Below are 21,364 nucleotides of genomic sequence, written 5' to 3' on the forward strand. Positions count from 1 at the left end.
AAGCGGCATCTGTGCCCTTTCAGAAGCAGTCCAATGAACCTTCTTCATGTCAACAAATGAAGCCCCACAAGGAGGCCTTGAAACTTGGAGGGAACGACAGCATGTTAGATTCATTTCCACAAATAGAAACAATAAATCAAATATCTTCTGAAGTTTAGATGGCTCTATATAAAACAAACAAATAAAACATGGAGAGGGACAAAGAATAGAATAATTTCCCTCTCTCCCTTTCACCTCTAGATTTCTAAATTCACAATGGTCATAAAATCCCTTCATTTCAGAGACTGAGCCATAGTATGCTCAAACCAAGCATATGCATTTCAACAAACATATTTCTAATAAAAGCACCAGATGAAATCCATAAGCAATCATGGAAGCAGTATTCTTCCATTCTCTTCAGAGTTTGAATTTTATGTATATTTAGGTCCTTATTTGCACAAAATGTGATTTGAGAAATGTATGGGTTTGAGCGACATGCTGAGTGGCTAGATATGTGGACATATTTTTAATATTAGGATTTTATAAATTTATACAGTTTCGCACTTCAAGCTTTGATCTCAACATTCTACTCTTATGATTAAATATTTGAAAATTGTATATTCTTTTGGGATCACACAAATTTTTCAATTTTTCTAGCAAACTTATCCTTTCCATGCTATTCTGAGCTACCTATTAGATGAGACTGAAAAGTAAAGTAAAATCCACACCCTTGCTTTCTGAATGAAGATAAAGTTTAAATATATCAATAAAAGAAAAGCTCTGACTCTGTCCCAGTATAGTGCTCAGAATGTAGATTTCCCTCCTAAAAGATTTAGATATTTTCTCCCTCTCACTTGCTAAACTGAAAAATGCATACTTCATTCTTAATCGGAATAATTCCTATTTTTTTCTGATTGAATATGTCTAAAAGCTGATAAATACATGAGAATATTTAAAAACAAAGTGTCAAAATTAGAATATTTATCTATCACCGGAATATGACTAAAAGTTGATAATACAAATATTTCAATCATGAAGTGTTTCCTATATTCTAAAATGATATATCTATACAAGGGTATAATTAAAACCAATATTCTGGGTTTATTTCATAAGTTTATACAATACAGCGATAAGCCTGACCTAACTTTAAACAATCATACGCCTAACCAGAATTTATACCTTACACTGAATAAACAGCATCTGTTGCCTTTATGCCACGATTTATCTTTTTAGGTGCATGCTTTGCCTTTTCACTTAGATTATAATATCCTCATATTCTTTCTTATGTGCAAACTTACATATTCTGAAGCCCATTTACGGAGATTATTGCAGTTCTTAGCAAGAGATTTGCTGAGTTCTCAATTGTATGACTCTATGAGTTCTATTTTTCAAAGACTCAATGGTTTATGAATATTTATTATGTGAAGCCTGTAAAATTAGAGGGGAAAGTTTACATAAAGAAATAATTCCATCCTAAATTTAAAGGAAATATTAGGTACCCAAAGACAATGTCTCAACTTAAAGCATTCTAATATCTCAGGATTATATCAGTGGGTTATTATTTTTCCTAATGGAAAATCCAAAATACACAAAACTAATACCATACAGGGATTTGGTAAGTCCATCTATAAAAATGTGATATGGTTATTTACCTAATATATTTGTTGTAAGGCAAATAAAGTAACTCCCACATTAAAAAGAAAAAAACTATGGTTAAGAAAGTTTCAAAAAACCAGCCAAGGCCTGAATTCCTAACCACCAAGTTATATGGTCTCTCAATAGCACAGCTGAATCAAACAATATGAAGTAAAATTAAGCAGGTGAGGGGCCAGCCTGGTGGCTAGTTCACATGCTCTGCTCTGGCAGCCCAGGGTTCGCTGGTTTGAATCCCAGGCACGGACCTACGCACCACTTATCAAGCCATGCTGTGGCAGGCATCCCACATATAAATAGAGGAAGATGGGCACAGGTGTTAGCTCAGGGCTAATATTCCTTAGCAAAAAGAGGAGTATTGGTGGCGGATGTTAGTGCAGCTCTAATTTTCCTCAAAAAAAGAAAATTAAGCAGGAGAAAAATCATTTAAAACAAGAAACAGGGGCCCCCCATGGCATAGTGGTTAAGTTCAGTGCACTCTGCTTTGGTGGCCCAGATTCATAGGTTCAGATCCTATGTGTGGACCTAAACCACTTGTCAGCCATGCTGTGGCAACAACCCCTACATAAAGTGGAGGAAGACTGGCACAGATGTTAGCTCAGGGCTAATCTTCCTCAAGCAAAAAAAGAGGTAGATTGGCAACAGATGTTAGCTCAAGGCTAATCTTCCTCAGCAAATAAATAAATAAACAAAACAAGAAATAAAGATGTACATAGTTATGTTTTAATGTTAATATTTCAACAGCTATAGTTTAAATATAATAAAGATTCTGACTTTTAAAACCAATGGTGATAATATTACTATCTATATTGAACTTCCATTGTTTTCCTAGCATCTATCCCTGCCTTCTTTCATCAACATCACTCATATTCCAAGTGTGGAATCACGTTTCCCCTCTCATCTTCACCCTCAGCTCCAGAGTTTGTTACGTAACCTGGTTCTAGCCAATCATATCATCAAATACTCCTGGGCACAGCAACTGCCTCAGCACAGTTATGTCAAAGAAGCTAAGGTAGTCAAAGCCAAAGACACTCAAATCCGGGGCTTTTCTGTGTTGATTAAAGGAAAAGAGAAACCATCTCTTTCCATTGGATTTGTTGTAAAGATAAAAATCTGTCCCAGTAGCTGCTGAAGGCAGTAATGTCACCATTAGAGGAACCTTCCTGAAAATGGAAACTACAAACAGGAAAGCAGAGTAAAGAGACACAGATGGAGAGAATGGCCCTTTATGACATCATTTGAGTACCAGACTCCACCATACTCGAGGAAACTTCTATCTCTAAACTTTTTAATTATATGAGCCAACAACAACCCCCACTCTTGATTTTTCTGAAACCAAATTGCATTGGAACTTCTCTCATTGGCAAACAAGAGTTTTGAATTAATCACTATGCCTTGCATTTATATTGTGTTCTTGCCATATATTCACATCTACCATTTAATTCTCAAAATAGCAGTGTGAGGTATGGAGGGCATACATAATCTCCATTAGATAGATGACCATTATTTGAATGGCTTCATTAAGATCACAATTGAATAGATACATTAGAAAAATTTTAAAAATATGAAATGTATATCCCTTCCTGGTGAGCTCAAATGGTAAGAAGAATATAAGGGGGACATTAATCAAGTAATCAATAACTAATTGAATGTGAGATGTGAGGGAGAAAACATATTGAGATTTTAAGAAAAGAAAAATAATGGTAGCTTTAAAGAAATATAGAAGTCAGAAAGAATCAAAAGTTTAAAGAGCCTAGAGGAATCATTAATTTGGTTTTAGATATACTTAGTAAAAGACTCTGGTAGGACAACTAGTTAGACAGTCAAGTCAACAGATAAATATTAGACTTGAATTAAGAAGAGGCTTCAAGAGACATATATCTGTTAAGTCATTGGTAATGTTAATAGTTGAAGCTATGGAAAGAGTAATATAACCAATACTTTCATGAATTTTTAGATTTCAGGTCCTTTACCAATATGACTTCACATAATACTCACAATGACCCTGTAAGGATGGTGATATCACCCCAATTAACAGACAAGGAAAGGAAAGCACAAAGAGTTTAAATAAAATGTCCCCTACTTCCATCCAACATGTTACAGAGTTAAGATTTTAACCAAGGTCCCTCTGACTCAGAAAAACAAAAACAGTAACAAAATCCAAATGAATGAATGAATGGTATTGTTGAGGGAGAATGTTTGAATAAGAAGGTAGATTCAGAGAAGGCAGAGGAGTATCAGAGTGGATGTAGGGTAACAGGAAGAAAAAGAATAGCCAGTTAACAAATGCCGTCTGCTTTAATATACACCTCAGAATAAAGAAGAATGAATATTTATGAAGTAGCTGAAGACTGGAAAAAAGACAGTTTATGTAAGCAAATAACACTGTTCACCAGTTTTGAACAGTCACTGAAACATAATGAAAACAACTTAAGGTCTGATTTACAAATATATAGATAACTTATGTAAACTCATATATACACTGCAGGAAAAAACATATTTGAGTTTTCTAATATAATTCAATTGGCATATATGAGATGTAATTTTCCTCCTATTAGACAAAAATGGCTTTTGGAACCTAAAAATTAGACTATATTAAGACTAGTTAAATTGTTTTCACTTTTAGATTGTATTAAAACTGAATTACAATCATTACTTTCTGAATTAGTTAGTATTTCTTTTCTCCATAATGAGAAACTAATACTGAATATCTTCATGCAATCAAACATATACATTGCTCCATTTGAATTCAACATTACTGAATGTAACATTAAGAAATTTTCTAATTGATTTCACAAAGAGTATCAGACACTATCATGTTCCAGGGAACTTTGTCTTCAGGAGCTTATCCAGTAGAAAGACATCAAGAAACAAACGAGTATCATACAGTGGAATCCGACGGGGAAAAATAGTAGGTAACTCCCACCTCACTCATTGGGTGGTCAGCCAGCAATCCATGGCACCACCATCATCGCCTAGTCTCCAGCCTGGGGCCTTAAAGCCAGCATGGCCCGACTGTCACTAGATAATCATCAGTAGGTTTTCTCTTTCGATTTGCTTAATGCATAATTAGAAATAATGCTAGTTTATCTGATATTTCAAGTCATGTATCTGACATGTTACCACAAATTTAATATGCTTTGGTCATTATAAGAAATCTATCATTTATTCAATGTAAGATCAAATTTAAATTTAAATGAAGCTTGATTTGTTTAAATGTCAAAAAATATGGAAACAGGAAATAGTGTAAAGTTTTAATTTGGGATAATTTAATATAAAGAGTTAAAAAGAATAACTGTCATTCCTTACAAAAGTGCAAACCAACTTAAGGCTAAAAAGTTTATACTAAAAACTGATCACATTTGAGATCACCAAAGCCTATAACTATAAAATAAGCACTCCAAGAACAGTACATCCACAATCACAGGGTTAAGGAGATGAAGCATGTCAGTCTACTTAGGCATGTCCCTAAGATAAGGTAACGAAATGAAACTTGAATGGCATATAGTTCAAACACATAAAGTCAGAAGATACAGAAGTTCATTGAGGAAACGTAGGAGAAACTGATTTTTTTTAATGTACAAAATTTATTTCTGTTCTCTCAATATACCAGTGTTAATGCATTCATTATAAATCACAATTTCTGCGCGATCTGACTCTGATCAGTTATCTGTTTACAAAGCTCCGAAAAATCAAACAAAAACTTACTGTTTGGAAGGCTCAGGAAATTTCAGTTCTTCTCTTTTCTTCATGTCTATTGTTGGTTCCATGGGAGTGAGAACGACAGCAGCACATGACACTACAGAATGGTAGGAGTCCTCCCGGCAAACTGTTTTATTAAAAGAATTAATTGTAAATGTCAAAATTATTTGTCTACTGCTCTCACTTTTCTTTTTCCTCTTTTATTTTCAGTCAAATGAAAGAGATAATTCAACTAAAACATTAATTATCATTAAATTATCCTTAATTATCATTTTCCATTCTAAGTCTTTCTGCTCACAAGCTGCATGGCCTTAGGCACTTTTTCTTTTTTTTAAGCCACGCAGTGGAAAAGGTGTTGCCAACACTTTATAGGCCTTCATTTAAATAAAGCTTTTCATTGAAGAAAGAGTGCACAAATCATGCATAGTTAAATTAATCTTTGCAACATGAATACACCTGTTTAGTCAGCATCCAGATCATTAAACAGGGCACTACCAGCACCCTAAAACTGCCTGTGGTACCCCTTCCCAATCACTACTGTAGCCTCCAAACTTAGCCATTATTATCAGTTATATAATCATAGGTTAGTTTTGCCTATTTCTGACCTTTACATAGATGAGCTCATACTCTCCTGTGTGTAGATTCTTTTATGTGTGGCTTATTTCATTCAACATACATTTGTAAGGCTCATTCATGGGCAGCAGTAGTTGATTCATTCTTACAGCCGTGTAAGTCTCCGCTGAATGAACACAACACAATATATTTACACATTTTATTGCTGACCGACACGTGGATTGTTCTTGGTCTTGGGCTATTTTAAAATGTCTATAAAGTTTCTTGTACTTTTTTTCTTCAGTGCACAAATGATTTATATTGGAAAAAATATCTATAAGCTGTAATTGCTCTTAGGGTATGTTCATACATTTTATGTTCAGATTTAGTACATATCGCCAAACAGTTTTCTGAACTGATCATACTAATTTGCATTCCCAAAACAGAATAAGAGTTTCAGTTGTTCCACAGCTATACCAACACTTGGTTTTGCCGGTTGTTTTCTTTCTAAAATTTTAATATTGTATTAATTTTCTATTGCTGCATAACAAATTAACACAAATTTAGCAACTTAAAACAACGTCCTTTTATTATCTCACAGTTCTGTAAGTTAGAAGTCTAGATGGGCTCAACTGAGTTCTCTGATTAGGGTCTCACAAGGCCAGTGCCAAGTTATCAGCCAGGCTGTGCTCTTATCTAGAGATTCTGGGGGAGGTACCCACTTCCAAGCTCGTTGAGGCTGTGAGCAGAATTTAGTTCCTTGAGGCAGTAGGCCTCAGGTCTCCTTTACCTTGCTGGCTGTTGGCCAGGGACCACTCTGAGGTCCTAGAAGCAACTCACAGGTCAGTGGCCAATGGCCTGTCTATCTCAGCAATGGTGAACATCCCTCTCACTGAAGCCCTCTCATGCATCAAATCTCTCTGATTTCTTCTGAAGCTAACAGATGGGAAAAAGATCTCTGCTTTCTAAGGGCTCATGTGACTAGGTTAGGTCCATAGAGATGATCTCCTTTTAGTATCTAATTTAGTATTTAAATTTAGTGTTTTATCAAAGTCAACTGATTAGTAACCTTAATTACATCTGCAAATTCCCTTTTGCCATGTATTATAGCATAATTACAGTACTGATGTCCTATAATCTTCCCAGTAGAAGGAATTATACAAGGGCTACAATCATGGATCATCTTAGAATTCTGCCTCCACAGCTACTCCTATAAGTGTATAATGGTACCACATTATAGCTTTAATTCATATTTTCCTGACAACTAATAAAATTGAATATATATATTCAGTCCTCATTTTATGTGGCTCTGATATGCACAAATCTCAGTTATATAGTTTAGTTAAATAACATCCGACATCCCCAAAAATATGGTTCAAATTTCAGTTAGCACACTATATCAACTGTGAGTAATTATATAAAGTACAAACTTTTCTACTAGCTCTTCAGTCAATAGTCACTACACAAATAAGATATGTGCATCATGATCAGTGACATATGCATCGCTTCTTTCAAAGTCTGTCAATGATTGGTCACTATGCATCTGTTAGTTTAAGCACAGACATCAGAATGTACAGTTGCATTGCTTCCTTGTCTCCCAGTGATAAACCCATGTGACAGTTTATAACAATGGATAATCTCAGGAAGGAATTTGTCAATAGAACTGAAAGTGCAGCAGGTAAATGAAAACTGATAGTGCTGGAGTGATATTTAACTGATCTAACTAGGCATTTCAAAGACTAAGAGAGGGACAACAAATTAATCCTCTCCAATGTAGAGAAAGGCAAATACCAAAGATGACAGCACACGTAAATGAAAGAGAAGACAACAACAGCATGTAAGTCAGCCAAGAAGTGTGGGGCCATGATCTCAAAGACAAAGAGATGTAAAAATGATTCCTATGTTCTTCAGTTTTCCCCTAAAAATATTTGCTGAATTACTAATTGTTCAGGGTCAGAGTCTGACATATAAAATAGATGACCACTAAAAGCAGAGCTGAATTTAAAACAATCTTGTGGTGCTCAAGAGACAAAGATTAGTGTCCAGTATGTGTCAAGAAGGAGGAGCCCTGGTTTCCTCATCATTTCTCCAATATCATCAAACAGATTTCTCTTTCTTTTTCTTTTTTAATTTAATTTTCTCTACTTATACCTGGCATGAGCTTTGAGTCTACGACAAACAATTCCATCACAGTTGGGAGAAGAAAACTCCAGTATATTTTAAATTTCCACTGTTAAACACTGCTAGTGAAACAGACTAAGAAGAACATTATTGATTCACTCCTGTAGGATAACATTCACTTATTCAATAAATATTTAGTGAACTAACTGGTATGTTCCAAGAAATATGCTTAAGAGTAGGATCCTACAGTGGACAAGAAAGAAATGTCCCTCCTCCCAAGTTTTTAATGAAGCTTTGATTTCTTCTAGAGACTTTTCTCAAGTATTAGAGCAATAAGCTTCTGACCAGATTAAGTGAAAGCATTTACCTATATCTCTACGAGGGAAGATAGAGCTAAGTTATTTTTTGTCTTTTAGTGCTTTGCTTTTTGGTGAGGAAGACTGTTCCAGAGCTAACATCTCTTGCCAATCTTCCTCTTTTTGCTTGAGGAAGACTGGCTCTGAGCTAACATCTGTGGCAATTCTCCTTCACTTCACATGCGGGACTCTGAGACAGCATGGTTTGTTGAGCGGTATGTAGGTCCATGCCTAGTATCCGAACCCTCGGACCCTGGGCCACCAAAGCAGAGTGCAAGAATTTAACCACTACCCCACCAGGCCAGCCCTGAGTTAAGTTATTTTTAAAAAGGAAAAGAAAGAAGTGGGCAGGGAAAATGCTGTAAGTGAACAAGAAAAATTTCAGCATTTGTTTACTCAAGGTAATATGAGTATCAATACTTAATTTTTATAATCTAGAGACTGGAATAATTGACTTTGCACTCAAAAGTATTGAAATTAAAAAGTAATTAATAACTAAGTCAATAAGAAAATAAGTCTCATCAATTGTTCTATAATGAAAGTGACAGTTAATGGATCTGTCTAAAGATGGATGATTGGAAGTTCCATGTAAATGACTGAGCTTTTATAGTTGGCTGAAATTAAATTACACCCAAGTTTTAATATCTTTAAATTTCATTTATCATAAGATACCAAGAATTAGTGTAATAAATGCAAGTTAGCAAATAAGTACTAGAGACGTTCAAAACTTCAAAAAGAGTGAATGGAATAATAAAAAAAGAAGCACAGATTTTTCAAAACAAAGAATATGCCTAGGGTGTCCTTCATTCTGAGCTAGAAAGAAAAAAAGAAATAAAAGAAATCTTAGCAATATATCACTGAGAAGACAAAGAATTTCTGAGGGTCAACAGAGTAATGGATATTTATGTGATCATTACATTCTGACAAAGCAAAAGATACTCTTCAAAACTATGGTCAACATTTAATCCTAATTGTTAGCCAGTACAAGTCTCTGCCTTACTACTTCATTAACAAGGCATTTTTAAACATGTTAGAGATATAAGAAGAAAACAATATGCATTTTTTATGGGACAGTGTCGTTCATATTTGTTCACATTTGTAAGACTAAGCACATATTTTTAAAAAAGAGAACTGAAGTAACATAATTTAATACGGTTTGCTAATTACATTGACTTTGTGAAACAAGAAGGCAAATTTTTCTCATAATTGAGAAAGATTGCTTATATACTACACCATAATAAAGGTAAATGCGTAAAAATTACTACAGAAGGTAAACTTTGGGTTATTTGACAAGTGATTTCATTTTCTTCTTTATATTTTTCAGTATTTTCCAAATTTCCTATAGTGATCTTTTCTTACTTTTGTAAACAAAAAAATAAAACATATGTTAAAATATAATTATGAAAACAGAGCAGATGAACAGATGTGTGGAATACTGATATTGGCTTCAAAACGATGGAACTTCCTGAAATTCCTTCAGGAAAACTATTTTTATTTAAATTTATTTAAATTAATTTTCTTTAAATTTAATCAGATTAAATTTAATTTCATTTTCTGAATGTTTCCCCTTCCCACAAAGGAAAAACAAAAACCACTTTTTCAGAAGCCACTTAAGTGACTGATGTAGTTGCTTGTTCTAAAATTGTTAAAGTGATAATGCTCATTTCATGAATTCCCCTCAAATTAATGTATTTCCACACTACCAGGGCTTTTAATTGTTAATCTCAGTGATTGACTCATAGTGGCATGTTTAGCTACCATCATAATTGTAGAAACCCTGGTTCGGGGCAAGGAAGATTTCTGTACTTTCCAAATCACATCAGACACAAATGGTTCACTATTCACACCAAAGTCTCATGATGGGAAGAACTGTGGCGGTAGGAGAAATCAGAGAGTGAAACAAACAGAAACTCCAAATTTTTAATCACTCACATTATTTAACTGTATTTATAAAGCCAGCTTTAATAATTTATGGAAAATTATATTCACTTCTAAATTTTAAAAAGGTAAATTTATGGAACAGCAGATAATTATTTCATAAAGCAACTTAAAAAACATGAGACAGTGTCAAGGCACCACATATTCAAGTAACTTTCTGGCACCCATGAGTTGAAAAATCAATATGTTTTTCACTATTACTTCGAACCAAAGTTGCACATAATAATTTGAGGCACCAACTTACAAATTTATATGCTAAATTTGCTCTTTTGTGAAAAGAATATTTGTTTAAATGTATTGCATGAAATGCAGAAAATTCCTTCACAGGCTTCTGTTACTAGGGCATGTCAGAGTAAGGCTGACTGAAAAATTAAAGTCCCCATTTCTTTCTAGACAGATGGAGCGTTTCCGTCAAGATTGGGGTCACTAATCAGGGCATTCTGAGAAGGTCAAATGTAGAAAGGCTGGAAGTGCATCTAGAGAAAGTCAGTTGTCACAACCATCAGTTAATACAAGAAGAATGATTCAGACATGAGAAACTGAATTTGATTATGAGATTATACAAATAGGGGTTTAAAAATGAGGAAAAATATTTGAAAGCCACAAGAACTACTTATCCTAAAATATTTTTCTAAGCACTACTGTCATTTGTTTCTAGGCAGTTGTAAGTATATGAACACCAAATATGATTAAACCTACTGGGACTCCTAAGTGAGAAATTTACAAACCTTGGGGCAGAGGAGAAATCATTTCCAGGTTTAAAATTGAGTAGTCTGACTTTGTCGTGTAACCTTTTATTACACCACAAAGAATATGCTATTACATCAAATGACTCTCCATTATTACGGTAGTCTACAAAATATTTCTTTCACACTCATAATAAACTGAGATGCAAAACCTAAACATTGAAATTTTGTTACTCTTTTTCTCCAGTTTGATATATCAAACCATTTCACTTAATTACTGCACTTCTATCTTTGTTTGGTCTTTTGATTTAAAAAGTCAATTCTAAAGCACTAAGAAACAATATACTGTAATAAATGTTCACAAAAATGCCAAAGATTTATTAGCAGAGGTATTTTTCTCTTCCATGGAAAATTAAAACATTCAAATCACTGAAGGTGTTTAGAGCACAGTTAACTTCTAAGTATCACACATAACTACATTTGAAGTCACCACCCCAATTCACCAGAATAGTTTACTATCAACGAGCAAACTGTAGGCTTAAAAGGAAAGGATTTGCTTTTGATTCGGAAGAGTGTTCACTTTCCTATCTTCCTCTCCAAATATCCAGGATCCACGTATTTACCATGGAACAACCCAGTGGTAAAGCTTAACCTGGCAAAAGGGTAACATTTGTTTAACAAATGCTTAAATAACATTATGTGGTAGTGATAGTTCTATGTACTAACTATGCATTTATAGTTACAGGATTGACTCTATCCCTCAGGAAAATTCTATAGAGTAAGTTCTACTATTATCCACACTTTACGCTGCTCAAGGTCACACAGCTTGGGAGTAGCAAAACCAGAATTCAACCAATCTGCCTATAGTCCCCATGCTATTGACCATACTTCATGTTGGTTCTCATTTAAATACAATGTATCGAGTCTTCCGAAAAGTAAATTTAATAGTTTATCTTTTTCAATTACATTTCTATTCAATAATATTCTGACATCTGAATTCTTTATCCTAAGAAAACTGTATAATCATTAAGCGATTTGCCTCAGAACATAACACAGCTTTGACTCATATAAATGCTTCAAGTTGCAAGCTCTGTCCTTCAAAATAACTTATAACAACTGTTTTCCTATTGCTCCACTGGAAAATGAGTGGCAAGTGTCAGAATGAAACCCACTATTAAGTACATTTATCCATGGCAAAGAAAGATTTATAATTTAGAAAAATATATATTTTCAAATTTACTTGTAATCAATTGCTGTTGATTTTTATTGTCCAGTATTGCTATAGGTGCTTGAGATACACTTGTGAATATAAATGACAAAAATACATGTTTTTGTGAAATGTACATCTTCTGGTGGAATCAATTCTCAAATCAAATTTACCTGTCTTTGCAGTTTTTCTCATCAGTAAAAAATGAATAATAACAATATCTTCTTCTTGGGTTATGAGGATTAAATGAGTTAATGCATGTGAATTGCTTAAGATAATGCTGGAGAAATGGTAAGAAATTTCAAAATGTTACCAAATATCATTATTTATAACTAGTTTTGATTTTTTTTGATACATCAGACCCCCATTATTTAATCAAACGCTAATCTAGATGAGCTGTGAAGATATTTTGTAGACACGATTAGAGCTCATTATAGTTAAGAGGGATTATCGAAGATAATCTGGGTGGGCCTGATCCAAGAAGCTGAAAAGTCTTAAGAGCAGTTGGGGCTTCTTGATGGAGATACAAATTTTGCCCATGTCAAAAGTTCGAGCCTGCCCTTCTTGATGGTGTACTCTACAGATTTTGGGATTGCCTAGCCAGTCCCCACAATGACATAGGCCAAGCTACTGGTTCTGTTTCTCTGGTTGATAAATACACCATCAACAATGACACTTTGGTATTACATACCAGTTTTGGTGAACCTCTAAATATTTCCTTTGAGTTAACATCCTTAATTGAGTGCTTACAAAAGGCTCTTCTGATGAAATAATGATAGTCCAGAATTGAAAGAGAAATTGAAAAATAAGCAGATAAAATGTCACTACATCATGACTATAAATAAACACACACTAAGCAAAAGCAGGTACATACATTCATTCCATCAGTAGCATTCACTGAGCCATACCATGTCCAGGCACTTAATAGGTACTGGACTGATGGTGATAAAAGACAAAGCATTTCCCATGAGGTAACTTAGTGTAGCGGGCCAATCACAACATATAGGAAGTGCTAACACAGAAGCCGGCCAAGTAAAGTAGCCAGCAGGACTGGAATGGTAGGACTGTTGCTATCTTGTGCACTCCTGTTACTCAGCTCAATGCCAGATGCAAAAGAGGCACTCAATAAATATTTGTGTAATGAATGAGAGATTGACGAAAAATGAGCAGAGGCATTAGAGAAAAAAAAGATGCTAGTAAAGCATAGAAAAGAGTGTGCTAAAAGGCCTTGAGATATGAGAAAATGTTATATATCTTGAGAAATTCAAATAATTCAGTGTGACTGGGGCCTGGACAAGACACAAGAAGTTGAAGAATGGAGATAACCTTATTGCCAATGCCTTAAGGACCTTCTAAGCAACTCTAAAGCATTAATACGTGATTCTGAAGTTAAGGAGGCTCTGCTAGCAACTGTTTAACAAAAGATCGACTCTATATTTTCTACAAAGAGCCTGGACAACATCTAAGAACAAGAATAAGTTTGGGCAAGACCATGGACGATACTACTGAAATAAGTGATGTGAGAAGTGGTGAGGGCTTCCTATCACTGAGGGGCAGGGTAGCGGAAAGGAGGGGAAAAAATAAGAGTGCAGAGTATTCAGAAATTTTAATATTTCTGCTTCAAACACATACTTACAATGTACATTTACTAGCTCCTTTCATTAAAATGAAACACAATTCTCAGTATATTACAAAAACAGAAGACATAGTGAAAGTATAGACAGGTGAGAAAGAAGAACTGGCAAAAGCAGGAAGCAAAGACCTTCAAATTAATTAAGAGGTTATTTAAAAAATAATTTCAATTTAAAAAATACGTTGTACAACCAAACTGTGTGAGGATAATATCATCTTGGGATATATATTTTTAAAGACATGAAGGAATTGCACAGAAATTGTTAACATCCTAAAGTAAAAACTGATTAGAGAAAAAAAAAATACAGAGAGACATGAAAATGAATATATCCTGGAAACTTTGGACAAAACTCTAAAATGTAAAAAGCAACATTAAATTCAGTCAGGTTTATCTGACTTGATCCAAATTTTGGTACTACTGTTGTTGCGTATCAATAGTAACCTTTCACCTTTTGACAAGTTGGGATAGTTATCAGGTTTATCATAAAATTTTGTTCCTTGAAATTGCATGTTTAATCTCAATTTATTTCTTGCCTCAGCTTCTGAATAGTTCTTTTCACAAATCTTTACATCGTGCAATATTTTTTAGAATAAAACTGAAACCTTACCAGTGACAGAGAAAAACAGAACAATGTAAAATATGAATTTGGTTGATAAGGTTACATATTTTTTATTCTAACTCAAACACTGGTAGGTTTGAGGCACGCAAAAATGTGTCCTTGACACATCAAATGCAAACTGAAACAGCCAATGGCCTTCTTGAATGGTGAACATGAAATAAACATTTATAAATCCCTCCTGACTGTAGAGCAAGAAATTTATGGATAAAGTGTTCTTTTATTTTAATAAATAGATAAATAAATAAAAATTTATTACTGATTTTAATAAATAGTATCTGATGGCTGTTTTAGGCTGAAGCGTGTCCCCGCACCAAAGTCCTATGTTGAGATCCTAACCCCCAGCACCTGAGAATGTGACTGCATGTGGAGAAAGGGTGTTTTTTTTTTTTTTTTTTTGAGAAAGATTAGCCCTGAGCTAATATCTGCTGCCAATCCTCCTCTTTTTTGCTGAGGAAGACTGGCCCTGAGCTAACATCCGTGCTCATCTTCCTCCACTTTATATGTGGGATGCCCGCCACAGCATGGCTTGCCAAGTGGTGCCATGTCTGCACCCGGGATCCGAAGAGGTGAACTCCGGGCCACTGAAGCAGAACGTGCGCACTTAACCACTGAGCCACCAGGCCACCCTGAAAGGGTCTTTAAAAAGATAATGAAGTAAAGATGCCATCAGGCTGGGCCCTCATCCAATATAACTTGTGTCCTTATAAGAAGAAAAGATTAAAATACAGACTCACCGAGGGAAGACTATGTGGAGACACAGAGAGAAGACAACATCTACAAGCCAAGGAGAGAGGCCTCAGAAGAAATCAAACCTGCGGACACCTTGAACTCAAACTTCCAGCCTCCAGAACTGTGAGAAAATTAATTTCTGTTGTTTAGCCCCCAGTCTGTGTTACTTCGTTCTGGCAGCACTACCAAACTAATACAATAACCACTTTAGGAAAAGTACCAAAGAATTACTTTTAAATTATTAATACTTAGGTTAAACATAAATAATTAAATAAAAGGAGTTTCAGTCCAAACTTCCACCTTTGACTGAATCTGTATTGCTCCTTCTACTACCCTCTTCCATTCCAAAATCTCTGACCAATGTCCATCCAGGCTCGCCAGCTCATGCTTCGATAATTCTAATGCTGGAAATTTTATTACCTTGTCCTTCTGGTTGCCTTCTTCCAAATGGGGATCTAGATTGCTAGTGTATTTAAAAATAAATTGTGTAGTTGTGTGTGTGTGTGTACACATATACATATCACATATATACATATTATATATGATACTTATATTACATGCATATATACATTTTATACATAAACACATATATAACAGAGAGAGAGCATCAGAAAAAGTAGAGTCACAAGCAACTAGTATTGCTTTCTGATAACTTAGGTATTAAAACCTTTATCAGCACTTCTTCATCTGCACACCTACCCTTTAGAGTATAAGACTCTAGGTTAAGCGTTCTCCTGGCTTCTACAGAAGACCATATAGAGAAACAATAGTAGCACTAGAGGTTTGTGAGGTCCATCATCAATGGCACAGATTCCACACGTAATATCAGAATGACATCATCATCTGTAGTCTTCTGCTTCTGAGTAATTCAAGTAGAAGGTACATACTTTGTTCACTGAACTTTCCATGTTAAACTTTACAGGACTGTTAACACACATTGTGGTAGACTGTAATTTCCAAAGATGGCCACATCACTGTATATCCTATCCTGCTTGTTTTTGACACTGTACGTGAGTGGTAGGATCTCAGTTCCCTCCCTTTAACCTTTGTGACTTTTGTGACTGCTTTGACTAAAAGAATGTGGTGGAAGGGATGCCCTGTGACTTCCACGGCTAGGTCATAGAAGGCACTGTGCCCTCTGCCTGCCTCTCTCTTGGGACACTCATTGCTGAGACCTGACTGCCATGTTGTGAGAAAGCCAAGTCCACATGGATGTACTGGCCAACAGTCACAACAAGGCCTCTGGCTGACAGCCAAAAACAACCAGTGAATGTGCATAAAAGGCCTTTATATTCTAGCTGAGGCTTTAAACACCACAGAGCAGAGGAAAACTCTCCCTGCTTCACCCTGCCTGAATTCCTGACCCACAAAAACCATAAAAGAGGAATGAAGTCTGCTGTCTTAAGCCATTAAATTTTAGGAAAATTTGTTACACAGCAATAAACAATACACTCATAAAGAGCACCTAAAATTAACAACAAAAATAGAGTTTGATGCCCCTGCATAGGTTTTCATTAAAATTGTTATCTAAATGATATGATAAAAAAATTCTTGATGTATGTGCCACAAAGACTTGCCCACAAGTTATGTATGTGTGGAATTTATGAATGAAAACTATAAGGCACTGATAGTTAAAATTCTCATTCAGCACTTGTCTACAGCCCAATACTATGGAAATAAAAAATAATAATATAAACAGCAAAATATATATATTCAATTCATCTAGAGAAAAAAACTGTCTGGTAAATGTGCTGACTTTCCCAGTTATGTTTTTCATCTCAAACTTTGAAAGAGCCCTGGAGCTATCATTGGAGTAATTTTGCAATAGCAAGTACAGATAAATAAGTCTCTGCTCCACCAGCCAAAACAATACTTTATGAATTTTCCAAACATAAGGTGAAATCATAGTTGTTATCCATTCTGGGAAAACATGCACAACAAGGCCCAAATAATTTAAATAATGCTTAGCCTCAAATTTCCGCAATCTGATATCCTAGGCTTTAGAAGACACACACACAAATTTAAAAACATAAGAGAAAGAAGGTGCCTGATATAGTAGAATATAAAGAATTTGCAAAGCGTTCAACATATGCAATAGACAATGTCCTCAGGAGAAGGGCGGTTAAACCAAAATGCATTTTACTGTCATTCTTTCTAAATAAGTGTCAACATTATATACTGTTATGAAAAATATTCTACTGGATTACATTATAATCTCTTAAATCTTTTAAAACATACTGTTTAATTACTTATATGTAAATAAAACTATGATGAATATAATTTTCCTATAAGTGTTGCCATTTATTAGACAAAAATATATCTAATTTTCATGTGTGTCATTACCTCGAATTTCTTCTCCTACCAGCCCAATCGAAGTTGTTTTTCCTTGGGTTATTTGTGAGTTACGTGTTTGCTTGTTTTTAATACTAATGATTATTACACACAACACAATATGTATCAAGGCAATAATGCAAGTTTTAGTTTTTAATCTGCATGGAATTTATAATCTAATATAATTAAAATAGTTAATGAGTAACTAGTCACTTTATATATTTATCCTATATAATTTAATGAATAAACAAGACAACTTATTTAAAAAATATTTATTAAGTTCATACTTGGGCCAGCCATATTCTAGGCTCTGAAGATACAAAAGTGAACAAAACTGAAAAAATCCCTGCCCCTTTAGGGAATTATTGCTATTTGATTTCAACACTGTCAGAAGGTAATAGTTGGACTCCTCAGGTTCCAGCAAGAAGTATTCTAGGTTATTTCTTTTTCTTTTGTTTTCTTTCCTTTTATTTTCTATTCTTTTTTCCAGAAAGTTGTCAGTAAATTTTCTTTGACATCTTTTGGTCTCTAATTTTTTTTAACTAGATTGAATATCATCAACTAATGAGTAGTTATTGAATAAATAAGACTTTTTCTAACAGCTAAATCTTTCTATTTTTCCTTATATGTCTCCTTATACTTCGCACATAATATAGTTAACGTTATCATATGACAAATCAATCTCCTCTTCCTCCACTCCCTTTCCACCCTCCCTCTCCATTTTCTCTGCTCCTCTTTCGCTATGCCTTTTTGGCTGACCAGAATAAAAGAACAAGTATCGAACGCGTTATTAATCTTTGTTGAAGAAATCACGTTAGTTATATGAAGAATCTCTTCCAGGTTATGAGACATAATTGATTAGTCTTTAGTTCTGCAGTACTGACAGTTATTTAAATGGGCTTCACGTTGCAAAAGTATGAGGAGTAATATAATCTACATAATGTTCACCCCCACTTTGAAGAAGTCAGATAAATTATTCAATTATCTCCTAAAAAAAAAAAACCCCCCGCTCTTCAGAATTTTACATATGAATTACAAATCACAAAGAAATGGGTAAGGTGTATAGTTTCAATAGATGATTTAAATAACACAGAGAACTCAAATATATTGCAGCTAATAGGTTTAGGCTGCTCACTATTTATTAAACAGATTCTGAATTACCAAAAAAAAAGAGAAAAATTATCTTCCCTTTGCCTCCTTCAATTCCATTTCATATGAAGTAATTGCCCAATATTTAGGAATCTGTTCGTTCTATATCTAAATTTCCACTTAGAAGAGAAAGTGACATTATCAACCAATTTGAGTACAATCTGGTTGGATGAAAAAGAGGTAGACAGTCCAACTTAAGCAAAAATATAAAGCCAGAATAGGATGGCCTTTGAGGAAATTAACATGGCTACAATTTATGGTTGAGCTGGTGAAAATCAGGAAGTAGAATTGCACAGGTAAAGACTGCGTAGGGGCCAAGATATGCAGAGCCATAAATATCAAGCCAAATTTGTAGGTATTTCATCCTGTAAGACCAAAGTTCTCAATTCATAAACAAATGCTAAATTTCCACAAGAGCTAATCTTGAGAAATATATAATGCTACTCCAATAAGTAAAATAAAAGGTTCTAGAAACACATAATCAAATAAGTCAAAATATACAGTAATGTTCTGTGCATTCAACCAAATATGACAAGTAACTGTAACAGCTCAAGATTCCCATAGGAGCACCAAGCAGTTTATGAGGGAGGAGGAAGAAACAACAACAGAAATATCAAACCTCTCAGTTTCCTTTAGGTCTCTCCCTAAAGACATAGCTACCTCAAAGGATCTAACTTTTCATAGTTTACTAACAAATCTCATAATTCTGAAGAATCATTCTCTTTGTTACAATACTCCCTTTCCTCAAGTCCCATTAGCCTTCCTGGACGGATGGAAGTCATGTCTACGTTTTACATCACTGTGATGTCCAGAAATTATGCACATTTAGATGAGACACCAGCATAATTTAACTCATATTCCAAGGTGAACTGATGATTCTCAGTCCACAAAATCTTAAGGTAATTACTGCAACCAACAACCTTTCCTTTAGACATTCATTGGAACCCTGTTTCCCAAAGGCTGCTGATCTTTGCCCAGAGAAAGTATGACTCTTTGAAAAGTTCTCCAGTATGCCTGGTTAATAGTAAAATCCTTTCGTATGAGAAATAATTTGTATAAATCCACGAACAGTTTTTCACCTTTTTGATAAGGGTATTTTTCAAACACTATGTGTATATAAAACAGAAGCTTTTAATATTCAAATTCAAATTCTGATAAATATAATATTTCTTTCTTAGATTATCAATGTTATGTGACCACATAAAATAAAACATGGATACACTAGTATCAGAAAATGTCATTAATAATACTGGTCCAATCTGCCATCATAGAATATGACATCACAGTACTGGCAGCTTTGATGTTTACCGTGGGAGGTACGAATATTAGCAAACAAGCCAAGATTAGTGTCCTTGTTAAATAATGGATGATAAAGATGTTAAAGGAATTTGAAAGATGTGACTTTTTGGATAAGTTGGCAAAAACCTAAAATAGCTATGAGAAAAATGCCAGCGTCGTAAAATCCTTATAGAGGTAACCCAGGGTCAGTGTTTCAAATGGCAACACTTTCACTTCACCCTCACTTATCTTCTCCTTTCTTTGTCACGTTGAAAAAGAACAAATGGCAGTTAGACATTATTAAAGCATGAAGAATGCTCTTTCTGGCCATAGTACTAAATTGTGTCAGAGATTGATCCTGGCTTTAAGGGATCTTTTGATCATCTGATCAGATTTAAAAATTCATACTTGGTGGAAATCTGCCTTGTTACTAAAAATATTGCTGGTCTTCCTGACTGTTCTCATCTTCTTCTTTAGAGAGTATATAAAGATTAATACATAGGGCAGAGGACAGATATAAGTTCAACAAGACTGATACTTGAGGGGCCAGCACCATGGCCAAGAGGTTAAAGTTTTGCATGCTCTGTTCAGTGGCACACAGGTTCACAGATTCAGATCCCAGGCAAGGACCTACTCCACTCATCAGCCATGCTGTGGAGGCATCCCACATCCAAAGCAGAGGAAGACTGGCACAGATGTTAGCTCAAGACTGATCTTCCTAAAGCAAACAAAAGAAGAGGATTGGCAACAGATGTTAGCTCAGGGCAAATCTTCCTCACAAAAAGAAAAAGACTGACACTTGAGCCAGCCCAGAGAACTAACAAATAAAATATCTTGTTTAGGGGCCAGCCCCGTGGCTGAGTGGTTAAAGTTCTGTGTGCTCCACTTCGGCGGCCCAGGTTCGCAGGTTCAGATCCCGGGCACGAACCTACTCCACTCATCAGCCATCCTGTGGAGGCATCCCACATATAAAGTAGAGGAAGACTGACACAGATGTTAGCTCAGGGCTAATCTTCCTCAAGCAAAAAAAAGAGGAAGATAGGCAACAGATGTTAGCTCAGGGTGAATCTTCCTCACAAATAAAACAAAACAAAACAAAATCTTGTTTAATCAACAGCTAAATAGGACACACTTTGCCTTGTGGCACCTGTCAGAAACTAACAATAACTTTTCTCAGCTTGTCTTGTTTTGTCCATGACAGTTTAGTTCCAGATATGTCTCATCTCCAAACATTCAACCATCAGAGATTAAAGATTTCTGGTGTCTGCTTTTAGACACAGCCAACTATTATGTTCCAGAGTATGGACACAAGGTGCAAAGGCACCTAGACCAATCATCACTAGACTCTCACAGGTTTGTCCTTTAAATGCTTTCTCACAGTAAGTCTAATTCAAGTGCTATCTTTCCAAATGGAATAATTTCAACATAGAT

The 21,364-nt window shown here is 34.9% G+C and overlaps 1 protein-coding gene across 9 annotated transcripts in view; it reads right to left on the minus strand.

Annotated features, from left to right (window-relative positions):
• The window catches only part of CCSER1 (coiled-coil serine rich protein 1), a 1,207,616-nt gene that overhangs the window by 921,675 nt on the left and 264,577 nt on the right, over window positions 1-21,364 (minus strand). For all 9 annotated transcript variants that reach the window (XM_070614289.1, XM_070614290.1, XM_070614291.1 and 6 more), the window contains one exon: window positions 5,341-5,461. In XM_070614289.1, the coding sequence (XP_070470390.1) occupies window positions 5,341-5,461 (121 nt within the window). The remainder of the gene's footprint in view (window positions 1-5,340; window positions 5,462-21,364) is intronic.

Source organism: Equus przewalskii, chromosome 3 (assembly GCF_037783145.1).
Source record: "Equus przewalskii isolate Varuska chromosome 3, EquPr2, whole genome shotgun sequence".
Taxonomy (NCBI): Eukaryota; Metazoa; Chordata; class Mammalia; order Perissodactyla; family Equidae; genus Equus; species Equus przewalskii.